At 34.5% G+C, this 11,763-nt stretch overlaps 1 protein-coding gene across 3 annotated transcripts; it reads left to right on the top strand.

The window, feature by feature from the left end:
* Window positions 1-632: 632 nt before the first annotated feature.
* On the top strand, window positions 633-8,509 carry LOC107801041 (uncharacterized). Of its 3 annotated transcripts, XM_075253142.1 has the most exons (8): window positions 633-728; window positions 824-919; window positions 2,094-2,330; window positions 4,498-4,606; window positions 5,259-5,304; window positions 5,423-5,508; window positions 7,234-7,292; window positions 8,060-8,509. In XM_075253142.1, the coding sequence occupies exons 2-8, from the start codon at window positions 855-857 to the stop codon at window positions 8,160-8,162; spliced, it is 705 nt and encodes a 234-aa protein (XP_075109243.1). In that variant the 5' UTR covers window positions 633-728; window positions 824-854; the 3' UTR covers window positions 8,163-8,509. The 3 variants fall into 3 exon arrangements, with proteins under 3 accessions (XP_075109243.1, XP_016479790.1, XP_016479789.1); XM_016624303.2 differs by having other exon boundaries at window positions 687-919; XM_016624304.2 differs by lacking the exon at window positions 7,234-7,292 and having other exon boundaries at window positions 686-919.
* Window positions 8,510-11,763: the final 3,254 nt, after the last annotated feature.

Genomic DNA, 11,763 nt, shown 5'->3' with positions numbered 1-11,763 from the left:
ATGTGAATCGATGTCCTTATCAGAGGGAGTGAATATGCGTTGTACTCTTTTTTCCTTACAAGTTTTTGTCCTACTGGATTTTTCTTGCTAGGTTTATAATGAGGTAATCAAAAGGTGTATTTCTAAATATGTGTACTCTTTTTCCTTTTCTAGAATTTTTTTTCACTGGGTTTTATTTTAGTTAAGGTTTTAACGAGGCACATTATCTGTTGAATAGACATTCAAGGGGGTGGGGGTGTTATAAATAGTATTTAAGGTGAATGTCTATATTTTAGAGAGATCCTAGGGTTTTTAATTTGTGGCTAAGTCTTTTTTTCCTTGTAAATAGAGGGGTTCTATTCCATTGTAATTCCTCCCAAAATTAATAAAAATTCTCTCACTACTTTTCTGTGCATACTCTTCTTTCTTCTTTTATTGTTTTATTACAGAGACAACTATTTTTAGTAACGACGATGGTTAATACGAGACGGAGAGTATATTATATGTATATTTTATTTTAAATTAATATACATTTGGGGCGACTATATTAATTAAAAAATCCAATTGATTTCGCTTATTTTGGAAGGGGGTAATAAATTAATAATTGGTGGACCGAAATGGATATTTTGGGACAAGGCAGGTCGTGTTGATTGCTGAAGTAGTCCACGTGAATGGATGATATATATGGTGATGAGCCTAACTGCCAAACAAGAGAGGAAGAGCTAATGTGCACACACCCACTTTCCCGGGTAAAACATCACAACAATTCCTTCAATATAATTCCTCTTCTCTTTGGCTGCAACTATAAAACTTACCATGGCATTAAACTTACTTTGAAGCTTAGTGGATAGCTGCTCGTGAAGAAGTAGTTAGTTATGAGGGTCATTCAAACTGCTGGGTCTAATTACTCATTTCTCCTCCAACAATGCTCCTTTTCCAGGTGAATTTATTCTTCTTCTACCCCAATTGTTATATTTTTTGGAGTTCTACTATGTAAAATTATGATATTACTGTTCTTGTTGGGTCAGAGTGGGGGTGGGGCGTGGGGGTGGGGGTTGGAGGGTTAGCGTCATTTTTGTTTCATGTCTTGACCTTGGAAAGTTTGTTGATATGGTTTTAATTCAGTCATAATAGAATCAAGATAATTTTCACCAACTTGTTTCCATTTAACTAGAAATTTCTTCATCATCAACGACAACAACCCAGTGGAATCCCACAAGTAGGGTTTGGAGAGGATAGTGTGTACGCGTACCTTAACCCTACCTATGAAGTAGAGAGGCTCTTTCCTAAAGACCCTAGGCTCAAGAACGTTAAAAATGGAGCAATAGAGAAACAATAGTAACAATAAGGTAATAAGACCGTGGAAACAAATAATGCAACGAGTAATGACAGAGATCCAGGGATACGAAACTGCAAGAATAGTGTCAATCCTACTGCTAATACGGACACATAGTATAGAAACAAGGGACTAGGAATAGGAAAGTACCCGACTACTACTACTACTTGTAAGACCACCCTAATTTTCGACCTCCATACCTTTCTATCGAGGGTCATGTCCTCAGTAAGCTGTAGCTGAACCATGTCCTGCCTAACTAGAAATTTCATGTTTTCAGAAATATATATGTCTAATGTTTGACTTAATTTCATTACTTGTTGTGAGCCTTATGCTTTATAAATGTTTTACAATGATAAAGAATAGAAAAGTAAAGGCGCGAAGGACAGAAAGGGAATGGTTGTGTATCTAAACAAATACAAAACTATTAAAAAGATATTTTTACACAAATAGCCGGCTGATTCACATTTTACTTTTCCTAGCCGGTTTACATTGATTATACACGGTTATATACATATTATGCATGGATTATACATATATTACACATTCACGGGCTATTGTTAGTTTAAGCAATTGGGCGGGTGGGTGGCTATTTAGGTTAATTCTTCTATTAAAATAGTATATAACTATCACTGGTCTCCTTCTACTTCCCTTCAACCCTGTTTCCTTCCAACCACACTCCTAATGTTCAAATTCATGTTACGGAATAGTAAGCGTTCGGTTTTTTTTTCCTTCTGTTCTCTTCATGCTATGGCTAATATAAAGCTGGTATTTGTTTCAGGAAGAGAATTGGAGTCGTCGAAGTGATCAAGTCTAATTTGTCAGACTCAGATGCCAAGAGAGCAAACCTTTCTGCCAGGAAGAAAGAAAGAATTAAGCTTCCCAAGCATGACGGTATTGGTGGAGATAATATATCATTTCATATAAGTGAATTTCTGAGCCATAAATCTGGTGTTGAAGCAATGTTGAACAAAAGAGCTTTGCAAAGCTTTGAATCTATTGATTCTAACATGTACAGGTAAGGATTTGTTTCGTCTTGTCTAGTGTCTTGGTCCAAGGACATTCCATCTTGCTCTTCTATCTTTTCTTCTTGCTGTGTGAAACTATTGCATTTTAACCAACTTGAACAATTTTTTTACTATTGTGGCTAGATGTCAAGTAGTTTTCGAGTTATCTGTTCATGTATTGACAAAAACATTGAATCCATTCATTCATACTTGTCGTCGTTACATAGAAAAGAAGTTTTTTGCAGAACAAACGCCACTGTGCAAAGAAATGAATTTGATCGAACTATTAAGCCTCTAAACAAGTGTTAGAGTACTGAAAAAGTTAAACCATTTCATACAGTTTTATGAATACTCTTATACTTCTATTGGTATATGAACCATAAAAGAGATGGCATTAGGCTCTATGCTGCATTCTAAATGACTTAAGGATCCACTTTTTGCACGGACAGATCCTGAAATATGAGTTGTATGATTACTATCAATTTAACCAATTAGTACTTGTAGTTTTTGGTACCTTCAGAAGTTTGTTTCTGAGATTCCGTAGTAGCTAGGAAAGGCTTAAAGATTTCTAAGCTTTGTTAATAGGTGTTGCCTAAGAACCACCTGAAATTTGTTGACTTAACCTGATTCTTGCTTTCATGTACTATTGTCCTTATCATTTGTTCAACGGCGTGAGACTTGGTTTATTTTGCTTTTCTGCTTCGGAAATCTTCATATATGCTAGCTGTAGATTCTTGGTCTATGCTAGTTTTGCAAACAAATAATCGTTTGGTATATCTGCCCCCTCCCTGTTAACATGCGGTACTTCAAAAGAAGAAAGTAATTTAGCCCCTCTGCTTGTGATATCAAAATAAGCTTATAACCTAATCATTTTTGGTAATTAAAAGCTAATTAGCTAACTGGTTCTCACTGCAAGGCCACCACCTTAAACCAAAACTTACCTTTACTGTTTGTAACTTAAGAAAGAACTGCCTGTTTGGCTGTTATCCCACTAGGAAAGATGATATAACTTAAAACTGCGGCTAAATGAATTGAAAGCTAATTCTTATGATCGTCCAATAATACTAACCAAGTTGCAACGGAAGTTTTCAAGAGCCAACTGATTGTGAATTGAGTAACAGGCAATGAAATGTGCAAAATCAGCAGCTTACGCGACCAAACTGCAGTGACAACCAAGCAAGATCTTCTGATGAATTCTTCTGACGGCTAAAGTATAACTGTATCTAAACGAGCATTCTACCCTAAAGCATAGAGGATGACCAATGAATTCCAGTAATGACTAATCAACAATGGACATTCTAAGTGGCCTAACTTCTTACTCAGATAGTGAGCAAAATATAGAGACCTGGTGCTGTTGTTGGATAGATGATTAGAGTTTATCAACATAAGATAGATGTTATGTGATGATTAATATTCTTAATACAGATACTTTATAAAAATTTGGTAAACTCCAGCCTTTAAACCCCCCTCCCCAAGGCCCTATCATGTTTTTTTCTTATTTTCCCCTTGTGACTCAAACTCCCAAGCTCTTGGTTGGAAGCGAAGGGTTTTATCACTTGAGTAACCCTTTCTTTCCTTCTCGAATGGAGATATCAAACAACTTGGGGTAAATTTAATAATTCTCTTCTCTCCTTTTAGTCTGCGGATATTACTTCCCATTATTTAACATACTTAACTAAATGGAGGAGATGATATGCTTAATTAGGTTCTCTAACTATTTGGGGGAGTAGATTTCAATTCCACTAGGTAATTATCAGTCTATACCTGAAATGGAAGTGTGTAAATTGAGAAGATATGAAATCCTCAAGAACTATCCTGCATGAGAAACTTTCATGTACCTCACATAAGGTTAACGTTTGGCATATTTCCTGTGTTTCTTGAGGTATCCATAAAAGATATGGCAAGGCAAAAGTAAGAGCAAAATTCAACATAGATAAGGAGATTTGGATAGAACCGTTCGGTAGAACCGTCAAATAATCACATTATGAAAAATGGTTTGCAGCCACTGAGAGTTTCAACTACTTTGGCGCCTTTTCAGTTTGTGATGGATAATCAGAAATGTTCATGTATTGATACCAGATACTAACTATTTGTAAGTGAAAATAGTTCATCTTCTTCTTGCCAGCCTATACATCCCAAATAAGAGTTATAAGATATTGCTGAGTATGTTACTTGCAGGTGTACTCTACCACAAGTTCAACTTCTGAATTTTGAAGTTGCCCCTGTTTTGATTTTACAAGTGAACCCAACCAGCGAAGACTGCACTGTGGAGATGTTGTCTTGCAAGGTAAGGCTCCCAAAGACTGCGTAGGTAATAAGCATAGATTGATTCTACCTCAAGTATAATATCCCTGATTCTGGAAACATCGCCAACCTAAGGAAGCAGTATCTGTGATGTGCTGTTCAATGCCTCTTTCTTTGAGACCAAGAATCTTCCAAAGTTTCAATCACACTTGAAATGTTTCATGAGCTAGCTAAACGCATGGAAATGTTTAGTTGTCTGAAAATGATATTATGTTGTGTGATCACCAGTTAATATAATTGCTATGGGGATTAAAATATCCGCAGTTGCAGCTACTGCTTTTAATCTAGTTAGTACCATCGAAGAAGAATTTTATCTGGAGTGATATAGAGAGGAGGAGATAAAAGAGTGTAGTTAAGGGTTAATTTCCCGATGATTGAACAAGCAAGAGGACAGTTTTCTTCTGGACATTAGCTTCTCCCACGTTTAACTTAATAATTCTTCTTTGTAAATGAGTCTTGCATATATATTCATCAACCTTCCTTTCGAATACACGTAATTAACTAAAGGAAAAATAAAACCTGATAGCTTAAGATTAATCGCTAATATGTACAACCATCATCTGCTGAGATTCTACGTTTCTTAAATTAGTTATCGTTCAAGAAGTTGATATGTAAGTGCCTAATGTTCATTGCAGTTTGAGGGTTCTGATTTGGTAGAGCAGCAGAATGACCACTTTTCAGGTATATCAAAACAAGATTAGAGCATGACATTGTTATTAAATTGAACGAAAATGGGCTTTTGTAACATACTTAGAATTTATAATTACATGTTTACACATGCAACTTTTTTAACTTGCAGCATCAATGGTAAACCGTATAACGTGGGAAACAGTTGGATCTCAGCCTTTCCTAAATGTTGATGTGAAATTAAATATCTCTCTTGAGGTTATTCTCTCTCTCTTTCCTCAGAATGTTTTATGCTTATTCTCATGCCAAATTTCCTGTGATAGATGTCGGAAAATTTCTCAGAAAGAAAAGGCTACCCTATTTTACTTTATCACTTTAGCAGTACTGATTTTTCTTCTTAGAATTTCTCCAGGACAGTCTCAATCTGAATGTTGCAAGTGTTATTCTTCATTCTTAGTTTTGACAGCATCGCTTGCAAATAATATGATTACAGATGGAGTTGATATGGGGAACGGGAAGAGCCAAATTTATGATTTAAGTTCAATGGGTTTAACCTTAGTATTATGGGTTTAGACCTACTATTTATTGCAATTTTAGTGGATTTTATACATAAATTTATGTTCTGCGTTGAAAGTAATGGGTTCAGATGAACTCGGTGTCCGAGTGCTACATCCACCATTGGGAACAGATGAGGGATTAAAGGCTAAGTTGCTTTGACAGGACAGTTTAGGTGTTGCACCCTTGTCGATAAGACACTAGTATAGATATGGGTATGGGATCCGTACCGGATCTGGTCAAACAATTTTGGGTACTTTGACCACGATGGACGAAAAAAATTGAGACGAGATACAATTTGATTCCCTAAATCAGAACCAAAACTAGGGTAGCATGACCTTATCTAGAAAATTAATCCTTTACTTATCTACAGTTTGAGATTAAAAAAGAAATCCACAGTTTACAAGCTATACGTAAGTAGTACACAAAATTTCTCATAATTAAGAGATTTTTTTATTTTTTTCATTTTTCTGGAAACAACCTCTCTATCCTCCAAGGTAGGGATAAGGTCTGCGTATACACTACCCTCCTCAAACCCCACGGTGTGGTATAATACTGGGTATGTTGTTGTATTTTTTTGAATTATTTTTAGCCGGATCCCCGCTCCCATCTCCGTACTAAGATCTGTATCCCACACACGTGTCAGACACCCGCACCCGTGTCCGAGCAACTTAGGTTAAAGGAGTACAAAGTTGAAGGTAGACAGCATGAATATGCTCGTGCATGTTTACATACATGCAGCAAGGGATAAAGAGAACCACTTCCTTGTCCTAATATCCGACGTACAATATAAAACCTTTTCCTATACTAACCAGGAAAAATAAATGTTGCTCCTTCTTAGAATCATAGCTGCCTTTCAGTTCTCATTGCTTATTTACACCTTTGGAACAGTTGGGAAAAAGTACTTTTACCATGCCATCCATAAAACAGTCAGAAAGTAGAAGCCTTATTATCAAGAATGTTAGATTGATAGCACATAATACAGGGGTGGAGGAACAAGCCGAACTACGGGTTCGGCTAAACTCTGTAGCTTTTGCTCAAACAATCTATTTGGTGTTTAAAATTCATCAAATATGTACAAATGTTAAATTTAGAACCCCGTCATTAACACTTGAAGTCGTGTACTAAAATCTAGAACCCATAAGGTTGCAATCATGGCTCCGTCTCTGACATTATATGCGGGATATAACATGATTTGATGGGTTCTGAAATCTATCAATAATCTCCAGACTGTTGTCCCTCTCCAGAAAACCGAGGTCTAAATGTATTTGAATGAGTAGATTCTTTTAGTGAAACTTATTGTTAATCAGAGATATATTTCCTTTGAATCTCTACGACATTCCAGTACAATTATCATATTGACGAGAAAACTTTCTTGTATATTATGATCCTCTCAATGGAATTTGTCACCTTAGATTGTATTTGCAGATATATACCATGCCATTTACCATGCTGCCTACTTCTGCTGTTGAGAGTCCCGGTAACTTGTGAGTCTTTTGCTAACTTTGCTTTACTCTCTGTGATCACAAAGAGTTTTAGAAACAAAAATTGTAATGTAAATTAGATATTAACCAAACTCTGTTCATTGACGTGTGTTTTCCTGTACCTGGATTTTTCTTAGAGTAAGGACCATATTAAAGTAATGTAAATAATCGGAGTGTCATACAAGGTCTTTGCTCTGATTTAGACATGAAACCTTTTGCACCAAGCTTGGTCCATCTCATTTGAACCTAAATACATCTGCATGTTTCCATTTGCCAAGTTCTATCGATAATTCCTTCACTCCAGAAGTTAAGGTGATCATGATTAGTTAGCACAGACACTTTTTCTTGATCATTTCAGCATATAAATGAACATAGACGTCTTCATAGAGCCCTTACTTGCTGTAAGGGTGACAAATTCCCGCAATAAACTTTTCTTGGTATTGACCTCGTGGAACAGCCATTTCCATTGGATAGATTCCTTGTAAAAGTGCTTTATACAACATAGCTTAAACTTGATATTAAATGTCTTGATGATTCTTTTTATGGGACTTGTCGCTACGGACATCAGTTGAACAATCTTTATCATGTTGAAAACAAAGTTCTGCAGACAATCTAATAGTTTCAAAATGAAATGATATTTCAATCGTAAAAAATAGAAATGACCCTCACAATTTTTATACTCATTATACATCTTTAAGAATTCTAAAATACCTATTTCTGTAACTTTTGAATTTCATCTCAATCCTTATCACGAACTATGTTTCACACAGAATGATGCAGGCTTTAGTGGACAGGCTAGTACCGTTGCTTTTGCAACAACTGCTTCAAGATTATGACAACTGGGTTCAGCAACATCAGAAATCTCTGTCGTGAATCCAACTCCTTTATACCTGAGTAAGTTAACTACATTTATGGCTTGGTGAGGAAAATATAATGAAACTCCGTCTAGCTACAATACTCCATGTGAGCCCGTTTGCTCCATCCTTGGTGGGTAAGTTTAGCCACCCAGACAACTGTACTTGTGGGTTGTTGGCTTGTTGCAAGCTTTCAACTGGGTGGTGGACTAGTCTAGGTGCCCAAGCTGGTTCGAACATCAATCATATCTATAAAGTGTATGAAATTCCATACTTCCAAGGTCCAAGTGTAAGCTGCCTATTTGATGCTCATTTCTTTGTGCAAAATGTCAATCATCTTTAGTGATATCAATTCATTCAAGTCTGTCAGGTCGCCGGTGTCTGAAGTCATCGTAAGCTTGCTACATGCTAACTTGTTTTCTTTTCTTTCAAAAGCAGACCATGTTCTCCTCTGTTTAATCCTTCGCAAAAGGACCATTAACTGTATGGAGATTAGTGTTGGTAAGGGGATTAAGGAACAACAGCAACACATGTTCAACTCTAAGAATGTTGTTCATGGTAAATTAGAGTAGTAAAGGTTGCAACACATGCGATTTTTCTGGGGCTGCGGCTGACCGCTTATCTTGGCAACACAGCCCATATAGTTTGTCATACTAAAATTGAGATAAACCGATGGCAAAGTAATCGCCCTCATTAATAGAAGAGCTCATGCACATCAGTAAAATCTTCACAATTACTTGTCCAAAAAATAAAAATAGAAGAACGGATGTGTATGCTAAAGCTAGTGCTAGACCTGTATGTATGCATATCTTCCATTCCTCGACGCCTTTAGCATAATATATTGGCCATTTCCGCTCGGAAAAGACCGAGCTTTAAGGTTTTTCAAATCAGTATTCGAAGCAACATGCTTGGGAAGGCAACGCAATCTAAATTCACCAGAAGGAAATAAATGCATACAAAGGCGAATCCAGGATATAGAGGCTCCGAGTGGCACTAATTTTGAATGTGGTCATGTTACAATTTACATTATCTAAAAGGGTATAAACTTAATCGGTCTATTTGAGTTTCGGTTCAGGTTATTCGTTTTTGGAGTTAATATAAACAAATCGGTCAAGCAAAAAGATTATGTAATAATTATGAAACTTGGAAAAAAGCATAAAAATTCAACTGGATTATGCATTTTGTACAAGAAAAAAGGCTCGATATCACTTTATATTTAGATACTTAGCAAAAACTTACACTAATAAGCACTCTAAACATTAAAACAGAATTAAGTTTACAGATATTTTTTAATTTATATTTTTTATGAAAATTATCTCACTTGATATTATATGCAATTATCCTACTTTAGAGCAATTTGACAACAAAATAAACTTTCATCATTGATTATAACAATAACTTATCCTAAGGATATTTTTTAATTATTATTTTGGTTTCTGCTAATAGATTACCAGAGTTGTGGTCCTGAAAAGATAGTTAATTTTCATTATCTATTGATAAATCACGGAGGAGTTAGAAAAGTGCAACAATGGGTTTTCTTTGAATAGATTTGTGAAAGAATTTTTTTTATATCTTCTGTTAAATGCTTAAAGGAAAGAAAAAGACAAAAGAAATTTCAAAAAAGAGCAATTAAGGAGAGAGAAAGAAGAAACAAAAGATCCTCTTGTAATTGCAGTTGTCTTAAATGCACCAAACAAACACCTTGAGATTTTTGTTACTGAGGGTGCCACTTAAAGTATATTTGTATACATTCCTTATATATATATATATATATATATATATATATATATATATATATATATATATATATATATATATATATATATATATATATATATATATATATGTATATGTATACATACATACTATTGTGTAGTCTCGGCTAAAATGTGCGGGTGGCGTAGCACCCCGTCCCTTACACATAGGTCCACCCCTGAATGCATATTGTAAAAGGGTTTTGGCACAGTTACCCACAAAAACAAACATATTTACCCTTGTCTACCCATTTATTTTTCTACCCATAAACTAATTACATTTCCTACCATAGTAGTTTTTGTGGGGAATTTTTTCTTTATTCTCCAATTCTTTTTTATTTCTATGCTTCTTTTCTTTTTTTCTTTTTTTTTCTTTTCTCCTTTTCCTTTTTCTCGTTTTCTTCTTATTTTTTTCTTTTTTCGTTTTCTAATTTCATTTAATTTCTTTTTTTATATTCTTTTCCTTTTCATAATATAATTTCATTTACTGTTTTCACTATTTTGTATTATTCTTTTTTTTTATATTATTACTAAAGAAAAATCAAATTGTGTACCAATTAAATGTAGCTAATACAATAAAAAAATATTAACTAACATATGATACTACTATAGTATATAGCTATACCAACAGGGTACACAATTGTACGCAGAGAGTTAAAAAAATTAATTCAATTATTAAACTGAAATAATATCAGTTGTCAATAAAATTTTCAAAAAAATTCTAAAAGGATCTAATTGTAAGAGTATACCGTTACATTATATAACATACTATAATTTTATTTTATTTTTGCATTTTCAATTTGCCCCCCACGCTGGGTAAAAGCTTAAAGCAAATTAAAAGGGAAAAGGCAAGTGAATTTACGGGGTAATAAGTGTACTATTATAGTATATTGTATACTATTACAGCATACTGTTACAGTATATTGCATATTATTACAGTATACTATAACAATATATTGTATAATAGTATACTGTTGCAGTATAACTATATACTCATAGTATTTTGTATACTGTAGCGGTATACTGTTAGGTAATTGTGTTCTCTTCGATTATTACAATAATACTGTTACAGTATATTGTAAACTATAATAGTATATTGTTGCTGTATAGCTGTATACTCCTACAATATATTGTATACCGTACCAGTATACTATTGGGTAGGTGTGTTCTTCGATTTTCAGCTGAAAATTTCGATCTCAATCACCTCAAATCAGCTCCAAATGCTATCAAATTTCAGTATGAACTTCCTGAAGGTATTATAAGTAATATTTAACAGCACCCACTTTGAATCAATCAAAAAATCTTCAAAATAAAAATTTTAAGCGAAGGTAAGAGCACGAGCTAGGGAAAGAACAATCAAGAAAAGTGGAGCATAATTGAAACTAGCCATTTTCGTTAGTGGAACAGGATTGATCCACATAATCTTCGTTAATTTGAGCGTTGGTAATAAGAAGGTCAAAATCTTTACCCCTACCAAAATGCTTGGATTCAAATATTTTTAATTTCAAATTCCCAACAAAAATAAATTGATGAAGAATTGGAATTGAATCATAATCTTTAGCACTTTTATACTTCAAATATACAGCCATGATTGAATTCTTTTTCCTAGAAAAAAGAAATCAAGAACAATAATAACAAAGATGTCATGTTGTCAAGAATACGATAGGCCTAGTTCAAAATATTGAAATACAAATAGAATCGATACAGAGTTGAACCAAAATAACACCAAACAGATTCACAGAATCGTATCAGCTAATTCTCTTGACGAACTCACAATTCTTCAACAGGCTTCAGTCAGCACTAGGGTTTCAATTTGGACCCAGCACGAACAATAACCAATTCAAATTCATAGACAGAAAACGCCGA

This window comes from Nicotiana tabacum, chromosome 1, assembly GCF_000715075.1.
Source record: "Nicotiana tabacum cultivar K326 chromosome 1, ASM71507v2, whole genome shotgun sequence".
NCBI lineage: Eukaryota > Viridiplantae > Streptophyta > Magnoliopsida > Solanales > Solanaceae > Nicotiana > Nicotiana tabacum.
The sequence above is the reverse complement of the archived record's forward strand: the minus strand, read 5'-3'. Positions and strand labels throughout refer to the sequence as shown.

Excerpts from the sequence above, each read along its gene's own strand:
- LOC107801041 (XM_075253142.1), top strand. The coding sequence starts at position 855 with ATGAGGGTCATTCAAACTGCTGGGTCTAATTACTCATTTCTCCTCCAA. Across the intron at positions 2,331-4,497 it reads ATTGATTCTAACATGTACAG|GTGTACTCTACCACAAGTTC; the intron begins GTAAGGATTTGT and ends TGTTACTTGCAG. Across the intron at positions 5,305-5,422 it reads GCAGAATGACCACTTTTCAG|CATCAATGGTAAACCGTATA; the intron begins GTATATCAAAAC and ends TTTAACTTGCAG.